This window comes from Eubalaena glacialis, chromosome 8, assembly GCF_028564815.1.
Source record: "Eubalaena glacialis isolate mEubGla1 chromosome 8, mEubGla1.1.hap2.+ XY, whole genome shotgun sequence".
In the NCBI taxonomy this organism is placed as follows: domain Eukaryota; kingdom Metazoa; phylum Chordata; class Mammalia; order Artiodactyla; family Balaenidae; genus Eubalaena; species Eubalaena glacialis.
The window spans coordinates 78,298,853-78,316,928 of NC_083723.1; the positions used below are offsets into that span (position 1 = coordinate 78,298,853).

Sequence of the window (18,076 nt, forward strand, 5' to 3'; positions counted from 1 at the left end):
GTGGATTTTGCAGTTTTCCCAGGAGATGGACGAAGGACTCAGTGTCTTTTTATTGACTCTTGAGTTAGAGGCAGGGCACAAAGCTGGCTTTCCCTAATAGGTCTAACTAAGGGCACTTTACCTGGAGATGGAAGAGATTCAAGAAGAGGATCACGTTATAATAACAGCATTATAATGCTGTCAGAATCTTGGCTCCCTGTACACAGATGCCGAAATGAGATATGGAGACAGAGTTTTGGAGGAGAAAGAAAGGGTGGCTTTATTCTTTGCCAGGCAAAGAGGGGAACACAGCAGGCTGGCACGTCAAGAACTGTGCTCCCCTCCCTGGGGAATAGGGAGAGGTCTTATAGTCAGGGCTTGTGGTCAGGGGTATGGGATAAGGATCAAGGCGGTAACAGTCCTGCATTCTTCTTTCTTCTGCAGAGTTTCAAAAGGGTGGGGTTGCTGACAAGATTAGGGTGTGTGCAGGGTCTCAGGTGGTCTCCTAATCTTTTTTTTTAAATTAATTAATTAATTAATTAATTAATTATTTTTGGCTGCATTGGGTCTTCATTGCTGTGCGGGGGCTTTCTCTAGTTGCAGAGAGCGGTGGCTACTCTTCCATGCAGTGTGTGGACTTCTCATTGTGGTGGCTTCTCTTGTTGCGGAGCACGGGCTCTAGGGGCACGGGCTTCAGTAGTTGTGGCACACAGGCTTAGTTGCTCCACGGCATGTGGGATCTTCCCGGACCAGGGCACTAGGGCTCGAACCCATGTCTCCTGCATTGGCAGGTGGATTCTTAAGCACTGTGCCACCAGGGAAGTCCCAGTCTCCTAATCTTGATGAGCTTCTCTGGTCCCTTTAATCTTGTCTCAGGTGGTTTCCTGGCTGCTCCTTCCTTGATTTGCAACTGTTGAATCTGCCCTTTGGACCTCAGGGAAGATCATGGAGGCTGGAGTCTTGCCTACAAGAAATGGGGGACAAAAAGGCCTCCGTGCCTGGGAGCCCCATAGGGCCCCGCTTGGTTTCAATAATAATAAATAAAATTTATTGAGCACTTACAATGTATCTAGCACAGTTCAGGAGCTTTACCGGATTATGTCACTCAACCCTCACAACAACCCTATGAGGGTGGTTCTATTGTCATCATTATTATCATCTCCCCTTTATTATCATCTATTATTATTATTATTATCTCCCCTTTTCAGATGGTAAAATGAGGCCCACAAAGTTATTTTCCCAGGATCACATAGTGAGAGGTAGTAAAGCTGGGGTTTGAATCAGTTAACCTGACCCTAGGAGCTACTGCAGAGGCAGGATTGGGGCAGGTAAGGGAATTTCTTCTTAAAAGCAATTTTATGGTGATTTTATTAGCATGCTAGGATTTCTTAAGCACGAGAGTCCCAGTTTTTTACCTGCCCACTGATAGTATAACAAAAAGTCACAACCTAAAAAAATTGGTGGTCACTTAGCTCAGTCCCCTGGATTCAGGTTGCACAGTACAATTCTTAAACTAGAAACACCACCCAGCAGCTACCCTGATGGAGTGGATTAAAATCCATTGCATCATTCTATTCTGAATTCTTTTCATATTCTTCCTTTCTTTTAGGGCCATAATTCTAACAGATATTTAAATGACCTCCTATAGACTCTCTAAAGGTTTTTTTTTGCTGCTCTGCCCTCATTTGTAAGGGTGTGCTCTTGATGATAATAATCCAGAAAGATTTTAATTTTGCAGATGCTCTTAGGATCTTAGACACATATTGCATTTTGTTTTCCAGTCAATGCTTTTCTTTGTGGAGCATAGGGAAGAGAATTTGAAAAATATGCTTTAATTCGATTTTCAGAAGTGATCATGTTTACATTCACTTGTGTGTTATAACTGGGGTGCAATTTTAGGAAATTAAATACAGGTGATTCAAGATTCAGCGATGCAATGTCAGGATCCAAGATGTTAAGACACAACATTGTAGATTTAGAAGTTTTGTTATGTTAAGCCAATTTGGGTATGGAGGATAGACGTGTACATTTTCAGGTGGGCCTGTAATGGCCCTGAATGATCATCAGAGCTGGCCGTGTCTAATGGGAAAATTCATGCTTAAATAATGAAATGTTAGGCTCCTGTTAAAAAAAGACAATAGGCCCCAAATGGAGTCACTTATGCTAAGCACTTATGCTGAGACATCACCAAACGGGAACTTAGTACCTAATTTAATAGTAGTTTCAGCCTCTCCCAGTAAAGGAATGCAGCCAATCTGCAATTACCTGGTCAGCACTGGCGAGGTGAATCTCCCTGATAGACCCCTGTCTTTTCCTAGAGAAAAGACATGACCTTGCCATGACCAATCTGCTTTTTGCTATGATAACTTCCTTGTCTTGCCTCCTTATGTCTGTAAAAGTCTTTCATTTTGTACAGCTCCTTAGAGCTCCCTCCTATCTGCTGGATTGGATGCTGCCCAATCATGAATCACTGAATAAAGCCAATAAAATCTTTCAAATGTACTCAGTGGAATTTCTTTTTTAAACACTACGTTTATTATTCTGCCATGTAGTCACCCATTAGCGGTTTAAGTGATTATTGCGGTTTTCCATGCAAACAGGTGGGTCAGATGCAGCCCAAGGTGCCACCTGGAAAATGGTTTACTGATTCAGGCTCCTTGGCAGACCTCATTTCTTTCCCCCCAAAGTTTCCTTGTGAAAAATTTCAAACATACATAAAAGTTGAGTTTTTCAGTAAACACCCATATGCCCACCACCTAGGTTCTATTATTGACAGTCTACCGTTATCTACCATCCCTCTTCCCCATTCATCAATCCTCCCCTTAACTAAGGGGGCGGGGCGGGGTTAGCAAACTCAAGGTGGCTTTCCAGTGGCGATTCCAAGGGCGCGACTCGCACCCTTTCAGTCTCAGCTTGGGGCCAAACACGGATGCCTCCTCCGCAGCCCCACTTCGCTGACGCGGGAGGGGGAAGCGGGCTCCGAGCGCGCTGCGCCCCCCGGCGGCCGTTCGGCTCTCCCTAGCCCCCGGGGCCGAGGGGCCGCCTCCAGGTCCGCGGCAGGGGGCGGGGCGGGCCGGCGCCGTGCAGCACCTGGGCTGGGCGGTGTGGTGGCCAAGGAAGCGGGAGGCGGGCGCGGAGCGCGGGCGCGGGGCCGCTACGTGAGCTGGGAGCGCGGGGCTGCGCTCGTGTGCGCTCGCCGCCGCCTCCGACGCGCCTTTGAGTCAGCAAACTCCGCCGCCCGCCTGCCCGCCTGCCCGCCTGCCCGCCGGCCCGCCGGTCCTGCTGTGCCAGGCTCTGCCCGGAGGTGCAGCCCGTAAGTGACAGGAGACCTGCTGGGGAGGCCTTCCCCGCGCCGCCGGGGGGAGGACCGCGGCTGGGAGCGAGCCGGCCGCCCTTTCCTTTCCTTTCCCGAGGCGTGGGGCCCTTCCTGCTGCGCCCAGGTGCCACTCCCTGCGGGCTGGGAAGAGGTTTGGGTCTCCTGGGATTGGAGCCGGGCGCTGCCTCCTTTCCTAACGGGGAGGAGAAATTGGTCGGCCTGTTTGCCAGGGGAGGGCAAGGATCGGATCGATCCGGCTAAAAAGACACCCCGGGGAGAGGGTGGGGCAGAGGTGGAATCCTGGATGCCAGGAAAAGTGCTGAGGCACCTTACACCAGGCTGGGTTGTGGGTCGGTATTTTTTAATATACGGAAGGGTAGCTTTGAGTTTAGAAATTGGGAGGGGTAGGCAGGGGGTTTTCGTGGGATTGTGGGATTGCGGGAAAAGGCCCGAGAGAAAATCCACGTTGACTGATTACTAGGTCTGGTGCCACGGGAAAGCAACAACCTGTTTTTCAGTTCTGATGCATCATACTTCTTTTTTTTAAAATTTAATTAAATTAATTTTTATACAGCAGATTCTTGTTCGTTATCTATTTTATACATATTAGTGTATATATGTCAATCAAAATCTCCCAATTCATCCCACCACCCCACCCCGCCGCCTTCCCCCCCTTGGTGTCCATACGTTTGTTCTCTGATGCATTATACTTCTGTAAGATGGTCTGCCGGTGATTGAGGGGAATGGTCACGGGGACGTAGAGCCACATGTCCTGCTTGAAAGGAAGGGCTTCTATTTCTGCAAGGCACGTTTACGTGTAAGAATAATGGAATTAGAAATTTAGAGCAGGAAGGAGGCTTTCATGTGATCTCCTTCAAACCTTTCATTTGAGGGATGGGAAACTAAGGCCCCAGGGAGGAGAGTCGTTCAGCCGGGTGGGAGCAGAAACAGGCCTAGATTCTGGCGGACTTCTGACTCCAGCGTTCTCCCGACTCCAGCGTTCTCCCCACCCCTGGGGGCCTGGGGTGGGTGTAGGCTTGGAATACATAAACAACCTCTTCTCCCCGGGGAGTGGGCTGGGTGAGTGAAGCCACTGGGGAGAACTGGCTGCTCCATCCATGGACCAAGCTCAGCTGGGTTGCCTCAGTCTGAGAATGGAGGTGAGTGAGGTGCTTCTCCTGCTTCTACCATCCCTTCCAGTGATGCCTAATCCTAAGGCCTTTTTTTTTTTTTTTAAAGGCATGGGAGATTTAAGGTTGCCTAATGGGACTGTTTTCAATAAAGATACAAAATAAAATACATCCAGAAGTAAATATATATAAGATGTGAAGTACGGTGATTAGCACTGACCTGTATTTCACTGGATCACCCTGTTTCGCCTGCTGGTCTATTTCATTCTCATTTCCGAGGTGACTATTTCACTAGGGAGGATATTGGTGTTGAGAGTGGGGACTTCTTGCTCAGGTGACACTGCTCCTCTCCAGATGTCTCTTGACTGACTGGCATTCGGCTTCTCCCCCCACCATACTGGGCTGTGGTAACTTCCTCGTATTTTCCTTAGGGGAAGGCCTCCCGGATCTTGGTATCCAAACATAGAAATAAACACCTTCATTCTTTCCCACATAAAAGTTTGTTGTTTAAATACTAATGTTGTGTTCTACTGCAGCATTTCTACTTGATTTTGGAGCATTCTTTTTTTTTTTTTTTACATCTTTATTGGAGTATAATTGCTTTACAATGGTGTGTTAGTTTCTTCTTTATAACAAAGTGAATCAGCTATACATATACATATATCCCCATATCTCTTCCCTCTTGCGTCTCCCTCCCACCCTCCCTTGGAACATTCTTAATAATAGCTTTTCTCAGCCTTAGGGTCTCTACTTTCATTTTAGAGGGCTCAGTTTGTTAGTTGAGCTATTATGGGAAATGGCTTCTTTTTCCTCTTTTGGTGTCAGGGCTGTGGTTTAAGAACCACTTGAGAGGGGTTTAGAATTGACTGAGACCAGGGTCCAGCCTTTGCAGTCTTCCATTTCTAAGAGTGGCAAAGGAGGGCTTTTGGCCAAAGTCATGGTTGACCTCCATGGAGAATTCCCCGCATTTTGAACTGTTATCACCAACGTCTTTTTTTTTTTTTTCTCTTAGAATCTAGTGGGTATGAATCAGCTTTTATGTTCTCTAAGCCCTGTTCAAACTAAGAGGTTATATGTGGTAGTGGTTACAGCTTCTGGTTTCAGACTCATTAGAGTTGAAATCTGGGATAATCATTTGCTAACTGAGGTACTGTCAGCAGGGCACTTAACTCTCAAAGTCTGATTTATCCTTTATTCAGAGATAAAAAAAGGAACTGATAATCCTTGCCTCCCAGAATTGTTCATAACATTAGTTGACACTTAATGAGCACTGATTATGTGCTAGGCATTGTGAAAAGAGTTTTTATGTGGCAGGCTCATTAATCTTTACAACAAACTTCTTTTTTTTTAATTTTTAAATTTAATTTTATTTATTTATTTATTAAATTTATTTATTATTTATTTTTGGCTGCGTTGGGTCTTCACTGCTGCACGTGGGCTTTCTCTAGTTGCGGCGAGCGGGGGCTACTCTTCGTTGCAGTGCGTGGGCTTCTCATTGCGGTGGCTTCTCTTGTTGCGGAGCACGGGCTCTAGGCACGCGGGCTTCAGTAGTTGTGGCACTCAGGCTCAGTAGCCGTGGCTCGCGGGCTCTAGAGCGCAGGCTCAGTAGTTGTGGCGCACGGGCTTAGTTGGTTCGCGGCATGTGGGATCTTCCCAGAGCAGGGCTCGAACCCATGTCTCCTGCATTGGCAGGCGGATTCTTAACCACTGCGCCACCAGGTAAGTCCCTATTTTATTTTTTTATACAGCAGGTTCTTATTAGTTATCTATTTTATACATATTAGTGTATATATGTCAGTCCCAATCTCCCAATTCATCCTACCACCACCACCACCACCCCCCGCCACTTTTCCCCCCTTGGTGTCCATACGTTTGAATCCTTACAACAAACTTCTGAAGCAGATTCTGTTTACATCTGGGAGAAAATGAGTTATCAAGATATCTATGGCTTTCCTAAACTCTTCAGCTCACAATCTTAACCATCCAGCAAATGTGTCCCAGATTTCTATAATATGGAATAGTTATTTAAGGCTTAGTGTGTGCCAGGCCTGGTTTCAAATACCATATGTGTATTAACAATCCTTGAGATAGGTATTGTTTTAATCCTCGCCTCCTTTTTTTCTTTTCTTTTCTTTTCTTTCCTTTTTTTTTTTTTTTTTTTTTTTTTTTTTTTTTTTAATAACAGAAGAAGGAACAGGCACAGAGCCTAAGTCAATTAGTAAATGATGGAGCCACGATTTGAACGAGGCAGCCTGGCTCTGGAATGGGTACTCTCCCTCAACCACTCCTCTGTGAATGTAGGTAAAGGGCTTAGCCAGACTTCAATCAAGGGCAGCTCTTAATTGGCATTTTCATTTATTTTTCCCTAAGTAACCACTTCCTCCTCCCAGTCTCTGCGGAGGAGATGCTTTTAGTTCTGGAAATGATTCAACTTCGCTTAAGGTTTTGTGATTCTGCATACATTTCTGTTGTATTCTCTGTTATTTTTAAAAAGGTTATGTTAGGTCTCAGTGATCTTGACCCTGGGAATACAGAGATAGGCTTTAGGGAGTCTGTGAACTCCCTGAAAATGTATGATTTCATACTCTTGTGCAAGAGTATATTATTCTGGGGGTGAGAATGCACAACTTACTTTAGATTCTTAAAGGGTCACCCATGGTAGAAAGAAAGGTTAGTAATGACTATTCTAGTCCAATAATCTCGTTTTACAAATGAGGCAGCCGAGGCCCAGTGGAGAGGCAGCATAGTTTAATCTGAACTATGCAGCTAATTAGAAGTAGAAAGGGGACTAAAACTCAGGTCTCCTGACTTCCAGTCTCATATTCTTTCTATCACACCCCAATACCTCCTTTTGGAATGAGTGGTTCCAGGTGAATAAATTATGAAATGCCAAAAGACGCCCGACTCTCCCACTAGGCTTCCCCACTGTGGGAGAGACCAGCGAAGCTTCCTGGAAGCGCTATCAAAATATATCACCTTGGCATGCCATCTTGTTAGCTGAACCACTCTACAGTGATTTAGGATGGGAATCTACAATGCTGAAAAATACAAGCCAAGAGGATAAAATTTGGGGAAAAGACTTGGAAAGAGTCAGAACATGCATTGGTTGAGGCACAAGGAGGCCGTTTAGGCCTCTTGGTAGAATTATAGTGTTGGAAAGTTTTTGCTGAGAGATTTGTAAATTCAAGCAAAATTCCAGTAAGTCTGAGATTAAGGGTAGGGTGTGAATCACTGGGAAGCCAGGCCACCTCTTAGCCAAAGCTTGATGCCCCAGTGACTAAATAGGACTAATATTTAGTCTTATTAGAAAGGTTTAGTCCTAAACCTCATTAATATCAGGTAAGTGTGGATTAAAAGCAACCATGGTGGGACTTCCAGTGCAGGGGCCTGGGTTCGATCCCTGGTTAGGGAACTAGATCCTGCATGCCGCAACTAAAGATCCTGCACGTGGCAGTGAAGATCCCGTGTGCCGCAACTAAGACCTGGCTCAGCCAAATAAATTTTAAAAATTTTTTAAAAAAAGAAAGAAAAAAGCAACCATGGTGAGGGCGTGGGAAAATAGATTGTCACCATATACTTCTCTGGGGAGTGTAAATTGGTACAACTTTTTAGAAAGGCACTTTGGCAGTATTTATAACATTTAAAACTTTGCATACTTTCTGATGTATCAGTTCCCCTTCTAGGACTTTATCCCTCAGAAATACTTGCCTCCTTGAACAAAGGAGAAAATTGCTATAAATGAGCTGATATGGAGAATGTCTATTATATATTAAGTAATGAAATCAAAGTACAGAGCAGTAGGTATATTATGGTCTCATTTTTTGGGGGAAAAAATAGTCTGTAAGGATATGCCCCTAATCTGTAGACAGTGATTATGTTTGGGCAGTGGAATTGAAAGGGGTTGGTAGTATGGAGGATTTCATCAGTAGATTCCTATTTTTAAAAATCTTTTAAATTTTGAAATGATTTTAACCTTACAGAACAATGACCAAAAGTAATAAATCTTTTATTTTTAAAAATAATGAGTATATAGTACTGAAAATAAAAAAACATTTCTTAAGGATGCTTGTGATAAAAAAAAAGGACATAACATGACATAAATGCCTGGGTAGGGTATGGTTTCCCATGCGTGGAGGACCCAGTCCTCTGGATTTCCAGGCGAGCTGTCCTCTCCCCAGCTGCCCTTTCTGCTACTCATTCCAAAGATGTGCCCCAACCCCCACTCCTGAAGGCAGGAGTTGTATGTAGCAAGGAAGTTGCTCAGTTCAGAAGTACATTGGCCCTAGATTACGTAGTCTTTAAGCATTTAAAAAGATATCAGCATTCATCTCTCAATTTAGTTTTTGTTTCCTGGGTATAGCGCAAAACTAGTTCTGTTACCCTTTCATCGTATTTTCTCAGCATCCCCCCTCCACCCCGACCCCAGTAAATGTCTAACCTGGGCTTTCTGACTTTGAGAGTCCAGATTGCATATTATCCACCTATGCAGTTAAAAACTGCGCTCAAGAAATCTATTCTCTTGAGAACATATTCTCCTGCAGAAGAGAATATAAGGGAAGTATATTCTCTCTTACTCAACAAATCTGGCTCATTAATAGTGGAAATTATAATGAACTACATATGTAGATATCTTTGATGTCCGCCGTTCCCCCCCCCCAACCCCGACAGCCTGGATACCCTTAGGAAGATAAGAAAAGGAAATCTCGAACCCCTTTCGGATTCAGACTGGAAATTCCTAATTAAATTCCTAATAGCTGATGCCCTCCTTTAGGGAGCGCTGGATTCCTGGAGATGGAAAAACAGAAAGAGGGAAGGGGGGAGGGGAATAAAAGGGGGCACCAGAGGGCAAGACAGACTTCATCTAGTCCTAGTTCTGTGTCCAGGCATGTGATAAAGCTTTCTGACTTGTTTCCAGGAAAATTTTTTTTATATGTTTGGCATGATGACAGGTTTAGGAAAGAGATGGGGACCGACACCTATGCAGAATTCACCACACACTGTGCACGGCCTTGGGCACTTTGATTTACATTATGTCATTGACCCCTGTGAAATAGGAATTATTATAGCCATTTTATACTGTTCAGAGATATTTCATGACTTGACCAAGTGGATAAGGCAGGAATTGAACCCACAGCTGCTTCCATGCCTGATTTTTATTTTTCTTCAGTGCTCTATTTTAAAATTCCCACCATTGTGTTTACTTTTAGGGCCAAGATGGCATGCTCTCTGACAAAACGATTACGGGAAAATTTTGAAAGCCATACTGGGTGCATTATTAGCTATAGGACTCTGAGGTTTCCATTTCTAATCCTCAGACATTCTCCATGCAGATTATAAAAGGCTGTAATTTGGAGGGTGCGTTATCATAAAGATTTTCAGTGATATCATAGGCAGCCAGGGTTTTGTCCTAATTATTTACGAACCGTGAGGTAGATTTAACACTTCAGAGCATTTTAGCTTTGAAATCAGTGGTGCAAAGTTATTTTCTTCTCCTTTTTTCCACCCTCCTTTCCCATTTTTCCATCGCAGGTGTGCATTTTCCTTCTTTGTGCCTTTTTATGCTTCCCTGATTCCACTGAGGCTCCTGCAGCATTTGACCAAAGTTCCCTGGACATCAGAGAAAACATGGAAGGACGCACGCAACTCAAGCCTCGGGGGCCCAGAACCTTAAAGGGCTGTCATCAGTGTAGGGCACCTGTCCCTGCTGAACCAAGCAAGCTGGGGTGGATGTCCCTTCAGTCTTTTCAATGCATTCCTCTGGTGCTTAGATGTTAAATAGTAAAATTAGACTATCTTTAACTAGTTTTGGAGAAGAAAGACACATTCTTTTCTAACCTAGGTGTCATCTGGGGGCCTGCCAGTCCTTGTTCCTTAGGGAACCAATTAACCTTGGTGAGAACCCACGAGCCCATGGCCCAGGGAATTCCAAAGGCCCCCCAGGTTTGCTAATTCCCTGAGCTGTGCGTTGGGGGAGGGCTCACGTGTTCTTCCTGGTTTACCTTGATGACAGCCCTGACATGTTGATGGAGAAATCCACCCCACCACGTGCTTTGCTGGTTCAGAAAACTTTACTAAGCTAGTGGAGCAGTCACCCTGTGGGGCTCCTGACCTTCCACTTTCTCCTGGGTCCCTCTCTCGGTCTCTCAGCCCTGCCCCTCCCCCTCCCCCCTTTCCCATGAGCTCCAGGGTCTTTTCTCTTTATTTTGATGACTATGGATGCTCCCCAGTTCCTCTCAGACTTACAAACCCAAATGGTTACAAGTGCGGAACAGAGCAGGGGGCATTGTTCATAGGGAACCTATGCTTCTTAGAAATTATAAACACAATACACAGGAAGGAGGTTTCTATTACTGATAATTATCCTCCCCTTTCTCACTGACACAGCGGCTCTGTTTGCTGTAGAGTGGCATTTGGGACAGCTGAGGAGAATGCAGGTGTTCCCACAGCCCTGGGCTCTGGTGTCTCAGAGCGGGAGACGCGGAGCCTTTCTGTGGGCTATCTCTGGGCGATCAGACCCCGAGAATCGGGACGCCTTCTACCCAGGTGCACGTGAGAATTCCTACACCAGGAAATCAACTTAACCTTTTACGGGGAGGCAGAGACTGGTTGCTGGCTTTTTGTAGTCAGCTCATTTCCCTGACGGTTGGGAAACCTTGAAAAAATGTGACCTCTGTTTTGAGAACTTTGCCAAACTGAGTCTGTGGACAGATACGAGTCAGATGCCTTGGATTGCAGTCAGTGCTTCGGGCAGATAGTTTAAGGAATAATAAGTTTGGCATTTTACTCACTTTTAAAAGGACTTTCTCTATGTCTTATCTCAGCCTTCTTGGGTCAAGGCCAGGCATTGGACACCCGTGGGTAAGTATGTGCCGCAGGGAATGGCCAAGGTGTGTGCTTTACCGCGTGGGCTGTTTCATCAGAGCATATAGATTTAAAATATTCTGTTCCTGTAAATATTACTGTCCCACCTGACAAATCAGATACTTGAAGGGGACATTTTTAAAAAGGCACATTTTTAAAAGGCACAGCGCTCTGTGATCATCAGGAAGAGACCTCAGCATTTCCCCCTTCAAGGGTCTTGGAAAAATCTAGACAATAATGAGCAGTGACAGTAGCTGACACAGTGAGCTTCAGGTGCGTACCTCCACATTCGCTCATGTGATCTTTACAGTGGATCCATGAAGCAGGCTCTTATCCTCATTTTACAGATGAGGAAGCTAAGGCACAGAGACGTGAAAGAATTTCCCTGGGCAAGGGGCTGAATAAGAATTCGCAGCCAGGCTTTTTGGCATTCACTGTGCCCTTCCTACTCCTGTTAGGGGGACACTCCTTGCTCAAAAGTGAAATCTCCCTTCTTGCTGGTCCCTCAGATGACTTGCCAGTTCTTCCTATCTGGACTGATGTCACTTTGGGGAGAGTTGACTTGACCAGTAGATCACTACCCCTGGTGCTGCTGTCTTCCCATGTAATTGAACTTGCCTCCCCAGTGGCAGTTCTTTGTGACAGAGGTGGCGAGCTTGGTGGGAAGACTATTTCCAGTGTGTTGCAATGATTTCCTTTTTGAAAGAGAATTTATCACTCAGTTTAAAAGGGGAACATTTAATGCTGACTTTTGTCTCCAATTTGCATGCCTGTACCCTTTTCTTATCTCAACCCCAAACTGTTCTCCAGGTGCCTGAAGACTGTTCCGTGTGGATGTCCATCATCATCCTAGCTTGTTCCCAACTGAACTCAGCTTCTTTCTCTCTTACCTCCAAAAACAGACCTCCTTTCCAACTTCCCCATTGCTTATGACCCCAGCCTTCTTCCAGTCACCCGGCTGGTGAGTCACCCTTGACTCCCTTTCTTCCATCATGCTCTGTCTTCAAGTTATTCTTGTTACGTACATCTTTTTTAATAAACTTGATTTTTTTTTTTTTTGGCTGCACAGCTTGTGGGATCTTAGTTGCCTGACCAGGGATTGAACTGGGGCCCCCCTTCAGTGGAAGCACAGAGTCCTAACCACTGGACCACGAGGGAAGTCCCTAATAGACTTGATTTTTGTTGTTGTTGCTGTTATTTATTTATTTTTTTAAAAATGACCATTTCGTATTTATTTATTTTTGGCTGCGTTGGGTCTTCGTTGCTGTGCGCGGGCTTCTCATTGCGGTGGCTTCTCTTGTTGCGGAGCATGGGCTCTAGGCGCATGGGCTTCAGTAGTTGTGGCATGTGGGCTCAGTAGTTGCGGCCCGTGGGCTCTAGAGCACAGGGTCAGTAGTTGTGGCACACAGGCTTAGCTGTTCCGCTGCATGTGGGATCTTCCCGGACCAGGGCTCGAACCCAAGTCCCCTGCACTGGCAGGCGGATTCTTAACCACTGCGCCACCAGGGAAGTCCCTAGACTTGATTTTTAAGAGCAGTTTTAGGTTCACAGCAAAACTGAGGGAAAGTACAGAGACATCCTATGTCCTGCCTGCCTCCCCTCTCCCATTATCAACCTCAGCATCAGAGTGTACATACGTCATTAGTCAATGAACCTGTATTGACACATCATTGTCACCCAAAGTCCACACTTTACATTGAGGTTCATTTAACTCATAGTGTTGTACACTCTGGATTTTGACAAGTATATGATGTGTCCACCATTATAGTATCACACAGAATGATTTCACTGCCCCCCAAATCCTCTGGGCTCTGCTGCTTGTTATTTTCAAATGCGCTTGGCCATCCCCCCTCCCACCTTGAGTTCATGATCTCTTCTGCTGGCCGGTGCATTCCAGCAGCCCTGTGATGAAGCTCATGGCCTATCAATCCATCTTCCACCCCATCCCCTGGTGAGTCATCACCATCGTGGCAGGCTTCCGTGTACTACATCCCTGCCTTCTAACAGAAGTCAGCATTCCTCCTCTCATCATTCAGGACTTCCCCATCCTAGGATGCCCACTGAAGCTCTTCCAGACTTACCTCCTTGTGATATTCTGCCAACACAGTCCCTTCACTCTAGGTTGACTGGACCCCTAGGTCTACTGAAAGTGGTGCTGCTGCTGCTGCTTTTTTTTATTTTTTATTTTTGGGCATGCCATGTGGCTTGCGGGATCTTAGTTCCCCAACCAGGGATCGAACCCGTGCCACCTGCAGTGGACGCTCGGAGTCCTAACCACTGGACCGCCAGGGAAGTCCCACGTGGTGCTGCTTCTTAATCACCCCAGGCTGGTCCTGTTTTCTCTGCTTGTCCTCATGCAAGCATCGAGGCCTCATCAAGTGCTATGTTCTTCGTGAAGCTTCTCTCTCTCCACTGTCCTCCTTCCTGTAATCCTGTTACCAGTGCTATTTTTTTTGGCACATACAGTGAACTTTGCATTAGAAGCAAACTGTTTCATGTCTGTGTCTGGACATCTTTAGGTCTTAGAACTCAGGGAGTGTGACTTAACCCTCACCAGGACCAATCCTAGAACTATCACACAGTGGGCTCTCAGTGATTGCTCATTGAATTGGATTGTTGTTGTCCTCTAGTTACTCTTGGGGGTCCTCTTTTATAGCTAATGACCCTAAAGAGGTCATATGAAGGCACTACACTTCTCTCAATATTACCTCCTTTCTGAGGATGAAAAAATCATTTCCAGATGTTTGGTTGTTGGCTTTCCCAGTTCATGTATAGACAGAACTCTGCCCCCAACCTGACATCCCTAAAGCATTTGAGACATTAATAACTCAATTTATTGGTTGATATTCTCCACTCATTGCTATCTTTTAAGCATTTATCTCTAAGCATGTAGCTTAGATGCCATATTAGATGGAGGCAGGTACCGTGTGGTACCTAGCTGGGTTTGGACCCTGGCTCCTTCACTTACTAGCTGCATGACCTTGGACGCTGTTTCCTTATTTGTAAAATTGGGGTAATAAGACTTGCCTCTGGGGCTATCTTGAGGATGAGATGAGATCTTTCATGTTATAGTCTTTGTACAGTGTCTGGCTCCATAGTTAACAATCAGTTATTTTTCGTTGGGTTGCTGTTTTTGATTATGAATGGTGTGACTTTAACATCATTCTCCAGTCTCATCCTCCACAGTCTAGTGGAGTTAGGTCAGGAGGAAGGAGAGAAAACAATAGAGGAAGGCACATGGCCTTCAAGACATTCCATCCTGGACTGTTGCTGGATAAATGCTTTCTTTTCTTCCAAGATGAATGAGTAACCATGAGCAGAGGTGGGCTGCGGGAGGGGCCAGGAACGTGTTCTCTGTCCATCCTCCCAGCCCACGTGGTTGGACTGCTTAGAAACTTGATGGTGATGCAGAAATTGAGAGAATTAGCTGGGACTAATTCAGTCAAACTTAATTGACCCTATTTAAAACAATTTTTTTTAATTTAATTTAATTTTTTTACACAGCAGGTTCTTATTCGTCATCAATTTTATACACATCAGTGATTATATGTCAATCCCAATCGCCCAATTCATCACACCACCACCCCCACCACCCCGCCGCTTTCCCCGCTTGGTGTCCATACGTTTGTTCACTACATCTGTGTCTCTATTTCTGCCCTGCAAACCGGTTCATCTGTACCATTTTTCTAGGTTCCACATATATGCGTTAATATACGATATTTGTTTTTCTCTTTCTGACTTACTTCACTCTGTCTGGCAGTCTCTAGATCCATCCACATCTCAACAAATGACCCAATTTCGTTCCTTTTTATGACTGAGTAATATTCCACTGTATATGTGTACCACATCTTCTTTATCCATTTGTCTGTCGATGGGCATTTAGGTTGCTTCCATGACCTGGCTATTGTAAATAGTGCTGCAATGAACATTGGGGTGCATGTGTCTTTTTGAATTATGGTTTTCTCTGGGTATATGCCCAGCAGTGGGATTGCTGGATCATATGGTAATTCTATTTTTAGTTTTTTAAGGAACCTCTGTACTGTTCTCCATGGTGGCTGTATCAATTTACATTCCCACCAACAGTGCAAGAGGGTTCCCTTTTCTCCACACCCTCTCCAGCATTTCTTGTTTGTAGATTTTCTGATGATGCCCATTCTGTGAGGTGATACCTCACTGTAGTTTTTTTTTTTTTTTTTTAGAAGTATTGCTTTATTTGAGAAACTTACTTCCAAATTACTCTTATGTGTTTTAAAAAGTCATAAAGAACATCCAAGAAGAAGACATATACAGTTGCCATAGGAATAAGGACAAAAAAATGGGGTTGATGATTGCCCCAAATGAAATTTCCTAAAGGAAAAAAATGTAATATTTAACCTTTTTTTTGAGGCAGGGTAAGTGAACTACACACACCATAAATAAAACTTTCTTACTTTACAAGGAGGAGGGACTGTGATCCTATTTTTGATGCATATTAAATATAAAATACAAAATCTACTGTTCTGATCAAGATGAGGGGGAAAAAATCATTCTTCAATATTTCAATTCTCATGCAATAAAATCCAAAGGTCTGTTGAATCCACCTTTTCGATTCATGTACTGCCTATACTTCCTCTTCTGAGACACATTTATGGCATAGGCATTTACAGAGCCATCCACCTTTTTCCCTTTTGTGGAGTCAGAGGAGGCAAATCCCATTAACTTCATCATTTCTATTTCTTCCTCTGTTTTGCCCTCCAAGTCTTCCTCAGTTATCTGACGTTCTTTGCTCTTTGATTCTTTTGTTTCTTTCTTCTCCTCATCTCTTCTTTCTTTTAGTCGAGAAGGGGAAGGAGATGTGGATCTATGTCGTCCTGGGGACCTGGAACGTCTTCTGTGAGGAGATCGAGAGCGGCTTCTTCTCCGATCTCGCTCTCGGGACCGGGACCTTTCTCGGCTCCTGCGTTCTCTCTCTCGGGAGGTGGACTGGGACCGCCTACGCTCCCTCCGCGGGGACCGGCTGCGGCTGCGACCCATTCGGAGTCCTCCCCAACCTCACGCATCATTGTAGTTTTGATTTGCATTTCTCTAATAATTAGTGATGTTGAGCAGCTTTTCATGTGCTTCTTGGCCATCTGTATGTCTTCTTTGGAGAAATGTCTATTTAGGTCTTCTGCCCATTTTTGGATTGGGTTGTTTGTTTTTTTAATATTCAGCTGCATGAGCTGTTTATATATTTTGGAGATTAATCATTTGTCCGTTGAATTGTTTGCAAATATTTTCTCCCATCCTGAGGGTTGTCTTTTCGTCTTGTTTATGGTTTCCTTGGCTGTGCAAAAGCTTTGAAGTTTCATTAGGTCCCATTTGTTTATTTTTGTTTTTATTTCCATGACTCTAGGAGGTGGATCAAAAAAGATGTTGCTGTGATTTATGTCAAAGAGTGTTCTTCCTATGTTTTCCTCTAAGGGTTTTATAGTGTCCGGTCTTACATTTAGGTCTCTAATCCATTTTGAGTTTATTTTTGTGTATGGTGTTAGGGAGTGTTCTAATTTCATTCTTTTACATGTAGCTGTCTAGTTTTCCCAGCACCACTTATCGAAGAGACTGTCTTTCCTCCATTGTATATCCTTGCCTCCTTTGTCATAGATTAGTTGACCATATGTGTGTGGGTTTATCTCTGGGCTTTCTATCTTGTTCCATTGATCTATGTTTCTGTTTTTGTGCCAGTACCATATTGTCTTGATTACTGTAGCTTTATAGTATAGTCTGAAGTCAGGGAGTCTGATTCCTTCAGCTCCGTTTTTTTCCCTCAAGACTGCTTTGCCTATTCGGGGTCTTTTGTGTCTCCCTACAAATTTTAAGATTTTTTGTTCTAGTTCTGTAAAAAATGCCATTGGTAATTTGATAGGGATTGCATTGAATCTGTAGATTGCTTTGGGTAGTAGAGTCATTTTCACAATATTGATTCTTCCAATCCAAGAACATGGTATATCTCTCCATCTGTTGGTATCATCTTTAATTTCTTTCATCAGTGTCTTATAGTTTTCTGCATACAGGTCTTTTGTCTCCCTAGGTAGGTTTATTCCTAGGTATTTTATTCTTTTTGTTGCAGTGGTAAATGGGAGTGTTTCCTTAATTTCTCTTGCAGATTTTTCATCATTAGCGTATAGGAATGCAAGAGTTTCTGTGCATTAATTTTGTATCCTACAACTTTACCAAATTCATTGATTAGCTCTAGTAGTTTTCTGGTGGCATCTTTAGGATTCTCTATGTATAGTATCATGTCATCTGCAAACAGTGACAGTTTTACTTCTTCTTTTCCAATTTGTATTCCTTTTATTTCTTTTTCTTCTCTGATTGCCATGGTTAGGACTTCCAAAACTATGTTGAATAATAGTGGTGAGAGTGGACATGCTTGTCTTGTTCCTGATCTTAGAGGAAATGCTTTCAGTTTTTCACCATTGAGAATGATGTTTGCTGTGGGTTTGTGGTATATGGCCTTTATTATGTTGAGGTAGTTTCCCTCTATGCCCACTTTCTGGAGAGTTTTTATCATAAATGGGTGTTGAATTTTGTGAAAGGCTTTTTCTGCATCTATTGAGATGATCATATGGTTTTTATTCTTCAATTTGTTAATATGGTGTATCACATTGATTGATTATATTGAAGAATCCTTGCATCCCTGGGATAAATCCCACTTGATCATGGTGTATGATCCTTTTAATGTGTTGTTGGATTCTGTTTGCTAGTATTTTGTTGAGGATTTTTGCATCTATATTCATCAGTAATATTAGTCTCTAATTTTCTTTTTTTG

At 44.0% G+C, this 18,076-nt stretch overlaps 2 protein-coding genes across 2 annotated transcripts in view; one reads left to right on the forward strand and one right to left on the reverse strand.

Moving 5' to 3' along the window:
* The first annotated feature begins 3,021 nt into the window (after nt 1-3,021).
* Nucleotides 3,022-18,076, forward strand: part of SNX10 (sorting nexin 10) — a 76,966-nt gene continuing 61,911 nt past the window's right edge. The window contains exon 1 of the mRNA XM_061197852.1: nt 3,022-3,292. The gene's annotated coding sequence lies outside the window, so the exon portion shown is untranslated. The remainder of the gene's footprint in view (nt 3,293-18,076) is intronic.
* Nucleotides 15,701-16,316, reverse strand: LOC133096304 (U4/U6.U5 small nuclear ribonucleoprotein 27 kDa protein-like). Its single transcript, XM_061197851.1, has one exon. It carries the CDS (start codon nt 16,297-16,299, stop codon nt 15,832-15,834), a length of 468 nt encoding a protein of 155 aa, XP_061053834.1. The 5' UTR covers nt 16,300-16,316; the 3' UTR covers nt 15,701-15,831.

Coding starts and splice junctions, on each gene's coding strand:
- LOC133096304 (XM_061197851.1), bottom strand. CDS start 16,299: ATGGGTCGCAGCCGCAGCCGGTCCCCGCGGAGGGAGCGTAGGCGGTCC.